The 16,315-nt window shown below is 46.8% G+C and overlaps 1 protein-coding gene across 3 annotated transcripts in view; it reads right to left on the reverse strand.

Annotated features, from left to right (window-relative positions):
• Positions 1 to 16,315, reverse strand: part of ATXN7L1 (ataxin 7-like 1) — a 277,297-nt gene that overhangs the window by 26,474 nt on the left and 234,508 nt on the right. For all 3 annotated transcript variants that reach the window (XM_011956865.1, XM_011956866.1, XM_011956864.1), the window contains 3 exons: positions 12,507 to 12,790; positions 9,183 to 9,265; positions 8,034 to 8,290 (listed from right to left, as the gene is read on the reverse strand). In XM_011956865.1, coding sequence (XP_011812255.1) covers positions 8,034 to 8,290; positions 9,183 to 9,265; positions 12,507 to 12,790 — 624 coding nt within the window. The remainder of the gene's footprint in view (positions 1 to 8,033; positions 8,291 to 9,182; positions 9,266 to 12,506; positions 12,791 to 16,315) is intronic.

Consider the following 16,315-nt stretch of genomic DNA (forward strand, 5'->3'; position numbering starts at 1 on the left):
AATTAGCCAGGCATGGTGGCAGGCACCTATAGTCCCAGCTACTCGGGAGGCTGAGGTGGGAGGATTGCTTGAGCCTGGGAGGCAGAGGTTGCACTGAGATCATGCCACTGCACTCCAGTCTGGGGGACAGAGTGAGACCCTATCTCAAAAAAGAGAAAAAAAAAAGAAAAAAAGAGACACAAGGCTCTGGTGGGGGATGTTGATAGTGGCAGAGGCTATGTATGTGAGGGCAGGAGGTATATAGGAAACGTGTACCTTCTGCTCAATTTTGCTGGGAAACTAAAACTCCTCTAAAACATAAAGTTTATTAAGAAAAAAAAAGAGACACACAGGAAAGGTGGTCCTCAGCTTCATCTGGACCTTGTTATATCTACATGTGACTGGAATTGCTACAGTTGCTTTGCTACAGGATTTGAGGATGAAGCCAAAAGACTGAAGAGGGTGGAATAAAAGAAGGGCCGTGAAGGCGAGTCAATCTCTGATGGTGGGGGACTGGTGCTCCTCCACCTCTGGACCTCATGTAGCATGCAGTAAGTTTCCTAATTATTTAAATGGATGGTAGTCTATGTTTTCTGCTACTTGCACCTGAAGCATCCTAACTGATACAAGCATATGAGATTTTAATATTAAGAAAACAGGATGTGGCCGGAGAAGTATTAACTAACGGGAAAGGAACTGACCTACTATAGAACCTCCAAGAAGCTGGGCACCTCTAGGACATTCCTAGAGCAGCAGAAGTCATAGGTGAGGTGAGGACTAAACACAGCTTGAGAGTTGAAGGTCTTAATACATAGCAATTAGACCTAAAGGTCATGTCTGCCACCTCACACAACCAGATGATGAGTTATCACCATTTCTGCCAGTACACTCTCTTTGGTACCCCAATAAACTTTCTGGAGTCTCGCTTTGTCGCCCAGGCTGGAGTGCAGTGGTACCGTCTCAGCTCATTGCAACCTCTGCCTCCCAGGTTCAAGCAATTCTCCTGCCTCAGTCTACTAAGTAGCTGGGATTACAGGCGTGTGCCACCACACCCAGCTAATTTTTGTACTTTTAGTAGAGGCAGGGTTTCACCATGTTGGCCAGGCTGGTCTTGAATTCCTGGCCTCAAGTGATCCATCTGCCCCGGCCTCCCAAAGTGCTAGGATTACAGGCGTGAGCCATCGCACCCGGCCAACGACAATAAACTTGCTAACAAGAGAGCAAAGGTTTACTTGCCAGAGAAGTTGAACTGGAGAGATTCTAGACAGGGGGCCATCAGGCTCAGCACAGAGTAGGAGTGAGGCACAGGGCTGGACACAGGGGAACTGTGGGCCATTTCTAGTCAGGACTTCCAGAATGCCTGCTGCCAGGCACATCACCAGCCAGGCTTCTATCTTTGAGAAACTGAATGGCCCCAGAGAAGGCTTCCAGATCTTGCCTTTGGGAATCCTTAAACAAAAGGCTGAGTGGTGATCAGAAAATTTTGATTGACAACCTCACACACAGACTTCCAATTAGGCTGTTAGAACCTCTCTTCTAAATGTGCATGGTTAGGGATGGCCCAACACTGCTGGAGCATCTCCAGTGTGAGACTGCCCAACCACACATCAAAGACATGAACACAGAAAGGAGACAAACCTGGAAAAACTAAGACGATGATGGAAAGAGAAAAAACTAAAAAACTTATCTTCAAAGATACTAGGATGTTATTACCTCTGAAAAATGATCGTGTCTTGTGGTATAGTGTAAGAAACAACCAGATGTGGCCGGGCACGGTGGCTCAAGCCTGTAATCCCAGCACTTTGGGAGGCCGAGACGGGCGGATCATGAGGTCAGGAGATCGAGACCATCCTGGCTAACATGGTGAAACCCCGTGTCTACTAAAAACTACAAAAAACTAGTGGGGCGAGGTGGCGGGCGCCTGTAGTCCCAGCTACTCGGGAGGCTGAGGCAGGAGAATGGCATAAACCCGGGAGGCAGAGCTTGCAGTGAGCTGAGATCCAGCCACTGCATTCGAGCCTGGGCGACAGAGTGAGACTCCGTCTCAAAAAAAAAAAAAAGAAACAACTAGATAAAGAGAACCAGATCCTAAAAAAATAGGAAAGCATCATAAATGATTGAAAATACCATTTTTGAAGATAAAGTCAAAGAAAATATTTCAGAAAGTAGAACAAGGAGATTAAGAGACAAAAAGAGGTAAGAGAGCTAAAGGTCCAACATCTAACTAATAGAAAGTCAAGAAAGAAAGAATAAAGACAATAGTGGGGAGAAAATTATCTAAGATGTAACACAGGAAAATATCCCAGAAGAGGAAAAGTATCTCCAGATTGAATGAGCTACTGAATACCCAGTACGATGAAAGAAAATGAGCTACATCAAGAGTGATCAGCTGGGTGCAGTGGTTCACATCTGTAATCCCAGCACTTTGGGAGGCTGAGGAGATTGCTTGAGCTCAGATATTCAAGACCAGCCTGGGCAACACAGCAAGACCCTGTCTCTGTAAAAAAATAAAAAGATTAGCCAGGGGCACTGGCTTGCACCTGTAGTCCCAGGTACTTGGGAGGCTGAGGTGGGAGGATCATTTGAACCCAGGAGTTTGAAGCTGGGATAAGCTATGATTGTACCACGGCACTCCAGCCTGGGTTACAGAGTATAACCTTGTCTTAAAAAAAAAGAGTGACTACTGTGTGAACTTTCACAGCCCCCAGGCTTCAGAGTAAAAAACTGGATGTGTGCAAAGAAATGATAATCAGAATAATATTAAACGTCTTGATAAAATTTTCAATGCTATAAATCAATGAAAAAATGTCTTCAAAATTCTGTAGGGAAATGATTTTCAATCCAGTTATATACTCAGATAGATTATCAATTTAAGTGTGAGAGTAGAATAAAAATATTTTCAAGTGTGCAAGGATTCTAAATATTGACCTCCCACACATCTTTTCACAGGAAGCTAATGGAGGAGGTACTCCATCAAAATTTAAAGGTGCAAACTAAGAAGGAGGCAGTCACTTGGATCCAGGAAACAGGCGTTTTTGAACACAGAAAGAGCAAAGACATGTTCCAGGATGGCAGAAATTGTTTTCATTCATTTCATTATTTAAGCACAATTTAATTTTTGAACTATGTGCCTATCTTACTCTGATTTTTAAAAATGCAGGCCAGGCGCTGTGCATGCCTGTAATCCCAGCAGTTTGGGAGGCTGAGGTGGGTGGATCACCTGAGGTCAGGAGTTCGAGACCAGCCTGGCCAACATGGAGAAACCCCATCTCTACTACAAATACAAAAATTAGCCAGCCTATGGTGGTAGGTGCTTGTAATCCCAGCTACTAGGGAGGCTGAGGCAGGAAAATCACTTGAACCCGGGAGGTGGAGGTTGCCATGAGCTGAGATCATGACGCTGCTCTCCAGCTTGGGCGACAGGAGGGAGATTCCGTCTCAAAACAGTAACAACAACAAAAAAAGCAGTGTAATTAAGAAGAAAACCAGCTGAAACACTCTATAATAATTGCCAGATAAAAGAGGAGATGAGTGGAAGATTCCTGGGGAGTAAGCTGAGTGTGGAAGCTGTGCTCTAGCCCACAATTAGCTGTGGGAGCAATGGGAGAAACAGGGACGCATGATGGTATGCTGGTGTGTGCACACACACCAGGAGGAGGGAGCTCCGCATCACTTCCTTCTTGGGCTCACTGTCCTCAGGGTGCATTCAGCCTCCTGGAGGCGATATAGTGGTGGTTGCTTTCAGGACCTGTTAGCTCTGATTGCTGCACTCCAGGATGATACCTGGAGGGAAAAAGTTCACTGGAACCAGCTTGGGTCTCGGAAAAAGCGAGGCTTGGGTGAGGAGTGATGGGGAATGGGGCAATGAGTCACAGGAAGGTGTTGATACAGTCACTCAAGTTTGTTTAGTTGCCATTCACTCTTTCTCCCTCCAAACTACATCACCTGTCCCCCATCTGCCCACCAGTCTGGTCTAAAGTCAAAGCATAGGATGATGGGTCTTGTCCAGTTCAACTCAGGGAAATGCAGAGAAAGTCCCACCTTACTACTTTGAGGAAGCAGAGCATCAGTTTGTCTGAGAGCCTTGAGGAAGAGAGCAGAGGGCAATTGACCTTACTATTTGACCTTAATTCAGTCCTTACTATGTGCCAGGCATGAAATGTACATTTCTTATTCCAGCCACCTTAGATGAGTAAACTAGCATCGATCTTTCTTAGATGAGATTTTTTTTTCCCTTTTGGTGGAGAATGGGGTCTGGCTATGTTGCCAAGGCTGCTCTCGAATTCCTGGGCTCAAGTTATTCTCTCACTTCTGCCTTCCGAAATATTGGGATTACATATATGAGCCACTGCACCTGGCCTCAGATGACGAAACTGTTATAAAGCTAATAAGAAACAGAGGGGTTTTGTGCCTGTCTGCATAACCTCAAAGCCCTCCAGACTGAGAAACAGATGTAGAAACAGCACAGGGACAAATATATAAGAAGTCAGGGAGAGAATAAGGCCGGGCATGGCAGCTCATGCCTATAATCCTAGCACTTGGAGAGGCCAAGGCAAGAGGATTGCTTGAGCCCAGGAGTTCAAGACCAGCCTGGGCAACATAGTGAGACTCTGTCTCTACAAAAAAAAAGAGAGAATTGGCTTGAAGTGTGGCAATATCACTATCCTAATGAGATACAGAATGGAACAGAAGTTGCTTTTATTCCAGACTCATCTCTGCCCTTTGTCAGGAATCTAGGACCTTCTGCCTCTCTCCCCACTGCCCTCGTCAGTCTAAGATTAACTAAGTTTGCCCTTTTATACTTTAGACTGCATGTGTAAGCGTCTACGAGACAGAGGGGACTGTGCCCAAATTTTGTGGCACCAGTTTCCTGAGGGCTCTCAGCCTGGCTTGTCAGAGCCCAGCCCTCTTTGCCCTTTAAAACAGTCCCATTGGCTGTGGCTGGCCTAGTCATCCACAACCCTCGGGCTTTTTGGAGCAAGCAACGTGTTCCTTTAGAGTTGGAGGCAAAGAAACTGAACATATGAGTGTGTTATTCCAGGCCCCTTGGGCTGGAGGCAGAAGCATGGAGGGCAGGCATATGGAAACCAGGCAGTGTCAAGGCCGGCGTTCACTGCCTTCACCTTCCTGTGGAGTGCCCCTCCCACTCACTAATAGCTACCATCCATGGACTGCTTCTTATGTGCTTGGTACCTTCTCACTTCACTCTCATTAGCTCCACTGTACAGATGAGCAATCTGAGGCGAGACAGGCTAAGAACCATAACCAAGCTTACCTAGTTAGTAGGCATGGAATTGAGATTTCCACTTCAAATCCCATTCCAACCCTTGTTATCTAACTTTAACTTTTCTAATTCTAGACTCAAGTTCCCTTTTTAGCAATCCCTGACAAGAATGGGTTGCAATGTAAGAATATGAGAACGAAAATATTTTCAAGGTTAACAAAAAGATACGTATGAAATAAATTCACACACGTTAGCATTTCCTACAAAGGGAATTCACAAGTGGGAGGGGATGACAATAAATTCCATTCATGTGCGATAGTTTTTTTTTTTTTTGCCAAGTACAGATAATCTGTGTAGATGAAACATCTATTGTGTATACATCAATATGAGTAAAGCAATGTTTTTGTAAGTTTTGTGGGATTACAATATTCAACTCTGATCATGGCTCTTCAATCTTTAATTGCAGGGTATCTTGTCCTAAACTAAGATAAGTGCAGGACATTTTCCTGATTAACTTTGGAAAAGAGCTCACCCCTGAGTTTTCTGGTGCCTAACCCAATCTTGAAAAGATCCTCAAAGATGATTCTGTGGGCCGGGTATGGTGGCTCATGCCTGTAATGTCAGCACTTTGGGAGGCCGAGGTGGGGGAATCACCTGAGGTCAGGAGTTCGAGACCAGCTTGGCCAACATGGTGACAGTGCCTCTCTACTAAAAATACAAAATATTAGCCGGGCACGGTGGCACATGCCTGTAATCCCGGCAACTTGAGAGTCTGAGGCAGGAGAATTGCTGGAACCCGGGAGGCGGAGGTTGCAGTAAGCCAAGATCGTGCCATTGCACTCCAGCCTGGGTGACAGAGTGAAACTCCATCTCAAAAAAAAAAAAAAAAAAAAAAAGATTCTGTTACCAACATGTGTAATGTGTTCCCCTGCCCCCCCCCACTTCTTTTCCAGAAACATTCTTTTTGCTGATTAACCTCACCCATCCTTTTCTGCTTCCTTAAGAGAACACAAACAGCTGGCATTTCTCTATAGATGAACATTCCCCTGAAAATTAAACCCAAAAGAAACAGTTGGAGCAGATCCTTCAGGCTCCACTCTTTTATTATTTAACGGCTGCTCCCTTGTTTCTCTGTTAAGCCAGGTACCACTGCCTGGTGAGAAGTGCCTCCATCAGTCAAAAATAGATGGAGATTTGTATAATCAAAGAAGGTTTTCAAACTGGGTTCCCTGGAGTCCTTGGGGATCCCAAGGAGATCCTTGAGAGGGTGTGGGGGACAATGGCTCTGGGTACATGTGTGAGCTTAGCCGGCTTCAGGGGGAGGCAAGTCTACTTTCCCATCAGGTACCCAGGTTGTGCTGGAATGAAAATGTTCGACAGCTACAAAGAAGTTTAAAAGCCGCTGTATATAGAATTGAAACCCCTTCCAGAAGTTTGGAACAGAACTGTTGCCTCGACTCTAAAACAAGGGTAATATCCTTAACCGACACCCCACATGACAGTGAGAAGTCATTACAAAATGATCTTGCAAAGTGAGGGGTGGCCAGGAAAGTAGCATGTCAACGGCAACAGTAACGCCACGATGGTGAGCACGATGGAAGTGTTAGGGATGGCAATTCCATCTGACCGCATCCTCCTGAACGCCTGAGGCTGAGCTTGGCCATCATGACAGAGGGACTATGGCTGTCAAACTGGGTCAGGCTTGCACCAACATGGAAGGCATCAGGGTGAGAGCCTGGCAGATCAGGAGTGACTGCTTTCAAATATTTGTTTTTGCTTGAAAAATCAACTCCCTCCCCTTCTTTTATGACTATGTCCTCTTAAAGCCTATTTGCTACCCGTTGAGATTCACACTGTATGCATAAAGAACATCAGACAATATCGTTATCTGCACTTCTCACGGAGTATTATTAATGTTTCCTTTTTATAAAAATTATGGATACTTGATTCTTATCTCATTTTTTTAAGCTCCAAATTCCTGAGAAGCGGGGTCTAGCTTCATTAATCTCTGGACCCTTGCCTGAGAGTACCTAACATGGAATCTTGCTTATGGAACGAGCACTCAATAAATATTTCTGAATAAGTGGTTCTCTGTCCCATTATTTGGGAATTGAGCTGCTGCCCATCAAAACGGACATGCATGGATTTTAAATTACTTTTAATCCAAATGAGTGTTAATTCTGTTTTCTATTTTTTCCTTTCTGTCCGGGACAACCACATAAAACCCCAAACAGGTGGCCCAGAAGAGTAGCTTTCCTGGTGTGGAGAGACATGTAAGGACAAACAACCTCTGCTATGCCAATTTCCCCTTTCATCCTGATGATAGGAGAGCGTGGAAAACAAATACGTGGCAAGTGGACTAGCATGGTGCAGTGAGCGCCTAAGAGGTGCTAACGGCCTATCCACCTGGTGGATATCCATCTGCTCCAGGAATCGTCAACTAACATAAAAACTCAGGCAACCAGGAAGTCACCTGGTGGCTGATGTGTCACAGTTCCAGGTATTTATTTGCAGCTTATTCTTGCTCTGTAAAAACACACACTGTCTGATATAAGGTCTGCTAGTCTGCCATGAAGTCCACTGCTGCTGACAATGGTGATGACAGTGATGATGATAATGATGACAGCAGTAAAATCTGTTGAACACTATGTGGCAGGCACTGGGCTGGGCCTTTTATGTACATTATCTCATTAAAACTTTACTACTGCCTTAGGAAGTAGTACTATTATGACTTCCATTTAACACATAATCAGACCACATGCCACAGACCAGGCAAGCTAAAGTCGCTTGACCAAGCATTCAGGGCTTCTATCGTCAAGGTGGTACTTACCTAGGAAGTACAGAGTTAGGTGGCCTGGATTTTGCAGGGGATGCAACTTTCGGTTCTGGCCCAGAGCTCCCTGAAGACCCTGGCAGAGAATCCTGCGCCGGCCCGGATTGGTTGGGAAGTATTTCCCTCGTGGAAGTCAGGAGATGCTCTTTATCTTTAACTTCTTTTTCCCGGGACTTGGCTTTGTGTTCTGCCAGGAGGAGGTCAAATTGCTTTTTCCGGCCTGGGACTGCCCTCCGATGGCTTAGCGAATGTGTCTAAGGAGAAGAGAAATGAAAAGCACAGCCTCTTTGATCAGCACATAAACCTGCTTCCCCAGACCCTCCATTTCAGAAATAGCAATTCATGGAAATTTAGAGGTGCTTGAAAAGTCAACTTCAAGGCAACAGCTCCTGTTCTGCGGCTAGGAAGAGGCAGAGACCACACGAACGCAACCATGCCCTACACTCCTGGTGTTAAGAAGCCAAAGCTTCCTCCAAAAAATGGCATAAGATGACGAGCTTCAGCGCAGAACCCATGAAAACCTCTCTGATGAAAGGCAACTGCGAGGGAATGCTAGAGTTAATCCAGGTGCAGGTGGGAGGCTCGATTCGGCCCAGACAAACAGAGCCACCAAGCAGAGAGGGCCATCGCCTTGATCCCAAGAAGCACTAGCAGTTCAGCATGAAATACAGGGCTTTGGGCGACCCAATGGCGGCCGCCTTGGGTCAGCTGTTCCCCTGGCCACCCCGGTGTGGCTGGATCAGGGGCGCGGCATATCATCCTCCCCTCCAGGGCTGCCTTTCAGGGCGCTGCCGCCGCCGCCGCCGCCGCCGCCGCCGCCGCCGCTGCTCCTGCATACATTAAAACGTAGCAGGCTTTAGAACCGCCTGTGAGTGCCTATAAATACAATTTACTGTCTGGCCTCACAAGTAACAGGGGAAGCCTAGTTTTTTTTTTTTTTTTTTTTTTTTTTTCCTTCTTAAAAAGCCAGCCAGCTTGAGGCAGGCACTCTGCTACCATGGACGAGAAGAAAGCATTTCCCTTACAAAGAACAGCTGGGGGTCATGTCGAGGTTCCACACCCTGCCGTGTGCAGAGAGTGGCATGCAAACATTTCGACAAAGGCCCCAGCCAGAGCAGGAAGTATTTTTTATGGAAAGAGAAATACCTTGCAGGTGAGGGATCTTGTGCAAGGTTTCTTTGTCTCGGGATCCAATACTCCACAGTGTTTATTTGGGTCAAATTCTCTCTCTGGTTTAAGAAACAAACAAAAAATATAAGAAAAAAGGAGACTAAATAGAATTTGGCATTAAGACTACATTTTTAAAAAAATGCACATTTGCACCAACAAGTGAGACATTGTCAGGCAATCTGGTTTTTTTTTTTGTTTGTTTTGTTTTGTTTTTTGTTTTCTCAACCAGCTGCTAAAGTGGGAAAATGGTGCTCCCCTCTGAACCCAGAGTTCCCAAGTCTAGCTTCGGCAGCAACGCCGAATGCAGCACAAGGGTTGGGGAATAGGGCAGGAGTGGGGACCAAAGGGGAGGAGAGGAGCCGTGCTGCTCTTAATGCTCTTAATGCTTTATTTTACTTGCAATGGTTCCACAGGTCCTTGGCATTTGGGCATAGCTGGCTGCAGACCAGGGAGAGCCACCTGAGACCCAGTGGCCCCTTTCCTGGGCTGCTCCAAGAGTACAGACACCCTGACTCCAGTTCCTGCCTTCCTGCTAGTTTTAGCCATGTAAGTGGAAGATTATTCCTTCACATGTCGGAGTGACCTGCCTCTCTCACACTTGACAAAGCCCTCAGCGCAAGCTTTGCAAACAGCCTTGCTGACCACAAACACCATTTACCTGATTGAGGGGCACTCTGGCATTGTTACAGGCAGGGGCAGGGGAGAAGGCTGAACTTGAAGGTGCAGAGAGGGCAGGGCCTGTTAATCTCACAGCTGCTCCCTGCCCCCACTGCTCTGGGCCTGATGCTTCACGTGGGAATAAAACAGGGCAGACTGCCCTTGTGGCATGAAGGATGTCTGTGCGGAGAGGCCAGGCTTCCCCAGCTCCTGCCTTCCAGTTGACTGTGGACAGCTTGTGTGGAGGTTACTTCTAAGGAGCCTGTTCTTTCTATGCCCATCTTGGGTCCTTCACCCCTGCCAGGATGACAGTCATGCAGTCCTCACCTTTAAAATGAGGGGATGTGAGGTGATCTCTTTTGTTCATTTTTATTTTTTGAGACAGGGTGTCGTTCTGTTACCCAGGCTGAAGTGCAGTGGTGTGATCACAAGGCTCACTGCAGCCTCGACCTTCTGGGCTCAACCGCCTGAGTAGCTGGAACTAGAGGCACGCACCACCACACCTACCTAATTTTGTTATTTTTTTGTAGACACAGGGTCTCACTACATTGCCCAGGCTAGGTAATCTCTTAAGGATCCTTTGGGCTTTAAAATTCCACCTCTCGGATGGCCTGTGCTGTTTCTGGAAGGCACCAAGCAAACACGTAAGTCCTGCAGAGCAGGAATGACACAGCCCTCTGGGCATGTGGGGAGACTGGCAGCAGTGCTGCTGGTGGTAGGGGGTATACAGAAATTGGTGGTATGTTCTTAAGACCCTTGAATGGCTGCAAACTCAAAAAAGGTTACTTAGCCAGAAAACTGTCTGAAATTGTTGGAGTGAACTCTGAGCATATAATAATGCTCAGATTATAACATAATAAATGAATGTATTCAATTTTCAAAGCTTTGAGGGTCATGAGGAGGTTGCAATGGTGTTACCGATGATGTGCACAAGAAAACTATTCTATACCCAAGACAGATTCCCTGGCTGGTTACCAAAACGCCTCCCTGCTTTTTTGCTTTTTGTCTGCCTTTTCTCTCTCTCTCTTTTTTTTTTTTAGCTTCATTTAGAAAAAAAACCTGCTAGGCCTGGAGATGCTGGTTTGCTCGGGGCCCTTTCTGGCCAGGCTGCCTGGTGTGGTGTTTTCTCTTGGGTCTGTCAGAGTCAGGCATGTGCCTGGTCCCACACCAGCGCCTCGTGTCGACCTGGAGCTGAGCAGGCTGTTGTTGGCTGGGGGTAGGAGCTGGCTGCCAAATGTGAAAGTGAGGCAGAAACAAGCAAAAGACCCAATGAGACAAGACAACCCACAAAATGCAAAAACAACGCGCAGCAGAAAAATCCCCAAACAACTTCAGATGGGGTTACAGGCTGGAAGCCAAGGCTGTGCTTCTGCTATGGCGAGGACCCCTCAGCCTCCAGCCACTGTGCCCACGCCTACTGGTTTTCTGGGGATGTTGTTACCACCTCTAAAGAGTGAAACTGAGCTTTCCATTCAGGAAGAGCCAGGTGCTGGGGGCTCCAGCCCAAACCGTGAGGCCCACAGTGCTTAGCGAGAGCAACAGGCTCTACCTTTCTCTCTTGACAGTGGGTGAGCAGTGCAGGCAAAGATGTGCAAGGTACAATACCTGCTTTATTTGAATGCTTTGGGCCTAAGGGACTTTTCAGAGATAATTTTTAAAAGAGTTACAGATGAAAGATAGAAAAACTAGAACTACAGACAAATACAGAGTAGACAAAAAAAATTACCCATAATTCCTTGGGTGCTTACAAATCAAGCTTAACCCGAAGACAGTTTCTCTGTCACAGGGTGGCTGTCACTGCATTTTACTTTCTCTGGCCACCATCAGGGAGTGCCCATGATGTGTGAAGAAGTTATGAAATGTATAGCTTCTCCTGGTCTTTTGGAGAGAGTAAAAACTGCCAGGTTTAGTTCTACAGCAGATTGATCCAAAGCAAACATTACCCATATAAGGGCCTCTAACAGATAATCATCAGATAACCATCACCCCATGTGCCTCTTCCAGCACCCCATTGTCTGCTCAGACAACCAAGGAATAGACCCACAAGAGACCATCCCAACACCCTATCGGCTGTGCCAGCCCTAGTGTTCCTGTTTGGGAATTCCAACCTGATTATGGGGGATAGACAGTTGTAAACCCAACTGCAGAATCAACCTGGAAACTCCTGGGGCCAAAGGACAGAGACTGTGTGTGCCTGTGCAGCACAGCTGCTGGAGGGGCTGTCCCTCACATGCCTTGAGGTACCATGAGATCCCTGTGTGTTGTCCAGCTTTCCAGCAGTGAAGCTTCTATGGAAGCCAGGGCTAGTTCAATCTGTTTGCATGATATGGATACACAGAATCACCTGCTCACAAGACCCTCGGAATCTACAGAGTAGGTCGGTGCAGAGCACACTGCCTCCCGGGTTGCTAGGGTAACTCCCACTGAGCACTGAACTGAGTGAGGGACTTCATCTGCCCAGGGAAGAAGAGACTTGGTTTTCCCTTGCCTTTTTAGGTGGGGTTCCTACTTGCAGGTAAACTCTGCGTCCCCCTTAAAATGAAACGGACCTGCTTAATGATAAGAGCACATCAGTCCTTGGTTATGGCTGCCACTCCCTTTCAGTCTAATCTTGAGTCCGACCCTGATGACACTGACACATACCTGAAAGTCTCCTGTAAGGCTTGTTGCTGTTTTTGGTGCCATTTTGGTGTTTCTTGTCTATAGTGGATGGCAGAATTCCTTTGCCATTTAAGATCTTCTCTGGTGAAGGTGGCACTGACTTGGACATCAGGACAGGCTTAATTAAAGGAGGGGTGGAGACGGCAGAGGATGAGGTGGAGGAGACAGAAACTGCAGTAGTGGTTGTAGAGTTCATTTTGACATTGGCACCATCTGCCTTCACTAGGTTAGGAATCTTCTCTAAACTGACTACAGGAACCGGAACGCTGAAAAATAAATGAACAAACACGCACAATTGCCTTCTTTGATACATCTAGTCTGCTGAGGAAACATACCTGCTTATCATTATCAGAACATTTCCTTATCACTTATTTACACTCCTTCTATAAGCAAGCAGCATGAATCCAGTTTTGATGGGAGAGAATTCTGTGCCCTGGAAAGGATCAACAGGGGATGTGAGGCTGGCACAGTGCCAGGGGTGGCATCAGGGCTGACTGATGACCACCCGTGCTGAGCTGTCCCCATAGATCCTGCAACTCCCCCCTTCCCGGGTCCTGTAGGTTGGCCGTCTCCAACACAGCACCTTGGGCAGAACAAGGCGCCTGCTGTGAAGCTCAGGAAGAGATACCGTTTGTCCCCTGAAGACAGTGTGCCACTGCTGAATCACGCCCCCTCCCCCTGCTGCTCAGCTAGTCCCCCAGCCCGGCCCGGATCGGGCCTGACATCTGCTCAGCTCCGGAGTGCTGACAGGATCACACCACAAGGAGGCATGGCTTCAGGCCAGCGTGCTGCATGGCGTGCTGTCGGACGGCTTCTGGATCACTCTCACATCCTGGGGATGGGCTCAAATTGAGTGAGCCGCCATGTAGCATTATCCAATATTCCATTTTAGGCAGCTAGTTATGTAAATAGGCAATTCTCAAGGCTGGCAGGTGAGAGGATGAATTTTAAGAAGGCAGAGCACAAAGGTGTGCTTCACTCTTCAGAATCTGTCACCTTAGCCCCCTTCCCTGCTAATTCTCCTGTATGGGATGTGCATTTGATTTCTCTGCTTCTTTAATGCTGAAGGACCTGTGTCTGGGGGGCTGTGGAGAACTCCATCTCCGGGTCTTAAAAGAGGAGACGAATAAGCTTTGCTTTGGTCCCTGAGCTAGATTCCTTTTCCTCCTGGCAGGAGGGGAGAATGCTAACATGGGCTCCCCAGTCATCTCTGAGCTGAGAGTGAAGCCTACTTAGCTATTTGAATGCCAAATGATCTAGAATATGGCTTTTACATTCCTGCAGACAATGTAGGGCGGGAAAGAGGGGCTGTTTTTGGCAGGCGAAGACTCTTATCTGTCCACATGGCCGGCTGGCTGGCTCTCCTTTCTCTAAGATTCATTCACAGATTATTTCTTTGATCAACTTGTTCATGAAATTATTTTAGCCCCCTCCCAGCCTCTGCCCCTTTTATGACTTTGAAATAGGATCCCAGCTGTTGGTTACAGATCTTTGCCAGTGAGAAGGGCATACAGCAGTGGAACAGATTGTGGCTGGACATTACGGACTTCTCCCTTGGACCACGTACCTTCTTGGCCTGGGGAAGGGTGACGTGGGGCTTCGAGTCTCATGTGAGGGGAAACTCAAATGACAGTTTTTTGTATCAAACCCTGCCACTGCCAGTTCCGTCCCTGATCAGAGTGTCTCAATCTCTGAGATACAGCTGAACTGCTGCTCCTTTCTATTTAATGGCAATTCTTAAAGCACTCCCATATCACTGAAGAACGGCACAAGAAGCCCTTTGAGGGTGAGCACATGAAGACGCTAGACAGATATTACCTGGTGAAATTAGGGCTGCATTCCTGACTTTTTTCCAAATGATAAAAAGATGCAAAACAAGGTGATACAGAATTCTTCTAGGCTTATTCCTTGACACATTTTAAAAGCCACAAGTTACAGAAATCAGGGTCCTGAAGAGAGACTTGTATACCCATGTTCATAGCAGCATTATTCACAATAGCCAAAGGTGGAAGCAGCCCAAGTGTCCATCAGTGGATGAATGGGTAAGCAAAATGTGGCATCATTCAGCTTTAAAAATGAAGGAAATTCTGACACGGGCAGGAGCCTTGAAGACATTATGTTAAGTGAAATAAGCCAGTCACAAAAGAGAAATACTGTATAATTCCACTTATATGAGGTACCTGGAGTAGTCAAATTCATAGAGACAGAAAGCAGAACAGTGGTTGCCAGGGAATGGGGGAAGGGAGAATGGGCAGTTTTTTTATGCCCGTTGAACAAGTGTATAGAGTTTCAGTTTTGCAAGATGGAAAAAAAGTTCTGGAGATTGGTTGCACAACAGTGTGAATGTACTTAATACTATTAAAACGTACATTAAAAATGGTTAAGACAGTAAATTTTATGTTATGTGTATTTTACCACAATTAAAAATGTTTTAGATGTACAAACTGAAAAAAAAAAAAATGCAAATGACGAAACTCTTACAACTTAAATTATACCTCAATAAACCTGACTTTAAAAATACAGATCAGAGGCTGGGCGTGGTGGCTCACACCTGTAATCCCAGCACTTTGGGAGGCTGAGGCGGGCGGATCACCTGAGGTCAGGAGTTCAAGAGCAGCCTGGCCAACATGGTGAAACCCCGTCTCTACTAAAAATACAGAAACCAGCCACACGTGGTGGCTCACACCTGTAATCCCAGCACTCTGGGAGGCCGAGGTGGGTGGATCACGAGGTTGGGAGATCAAGACCATCCTGGCTAACATGGTGAAACCCTGTCTGTACTAAAAATACAAACAACAACAACAACAACAACAAAAACCAAAAAAAATTAGCCGGGTGTGGTGGTGGGCGCCTGTAGTCCCAGCTACTCGGGAGGCTGAGGCAGGAGAATGGCGTGAACCCAGGAGGCAGAGCTTACAATGAGCCGAGATTGCGCCACTGCACTCCAGCATGGGCGACAGAGCGAGACTCTGCCTCAAACAAACAAACAAATGGAAAAAACACACAAAAAACAGAAATTAGCCAGGGGTGGTGGTGCATGCCTATAATCCCAGCTACTCAGGAGGCTAAGGTGGGAGAATCACTTGAACCCAGGAGGCAGAGGTTGCAGTGCACTGAGATCATGCCACTGTACTTCCACCTGGGCAACAGAGCGAGACTCTGTCTCAAAAAAAAGAGTATCAGTGGCCAGTTGTGGTGGCTCATGCCTGTAATCCTAGCACTTTGGGAGGCTGAGGTGGGAGGATTGCTTGAGCCTAGGAGTTTGAGACCAGCCTGGGAAACATAGTGAGACCAGTCTCTACAAAATAAAAATAAAAATTAGCCAGGCATGGTGGTATGTGCCTGTAGCCCTAGTTACTTGGGATGCTGCAGGTGGATCGCTTGAGCTCAAGAGTTTGAGGTTACAGTGAGCTATCATCACGCTATTGCACTCCAGCCTTGGCAATAGAGCAAGACCCTGTCTCAACTCCCCGCTGACCCCGCTGGCACCCCCCAAACCCAAACATATTGGCAAGGTGTGGTGGCTCATGCCTGTAGTCCCAGGAGTTTTGGGGGCCAAGGTGAGAGGATTGCTTGTGGCCAGGTTTTTTTGTTTGTTTGTTTGTTTTGAGACAGAGTCTCTGTCACCCAGGTCGGAGTGCAATGGCACAATCTCGGCTCACTGCAACCTCAGCCTCTTGGGTTCAAGCAATTCCCCTGCCTCAGCCTCCCAAGTAACTGGGATTATAGGCACCTGCCACCACACCTGGCTAATTTTTGTACTTTTAGTAGAGATGGGGTTTCACCATGTT

This window comes from Colobus angolensis, unplaced genomic scaffold, assembly GCF_000951035.1.
Source record: "Colobus angolensis palliatus isolate OR3802 unplaced genomic scaffold, Cang.pa_1.0 Scaffold427, whole genome shotgun sequence".
Taxonomy (NCBI): Eukaryota; Metazoa; Chordata; class Mammalia; order Primates; family Cercopithecidae; genus Colobus; species Colobus angolensis.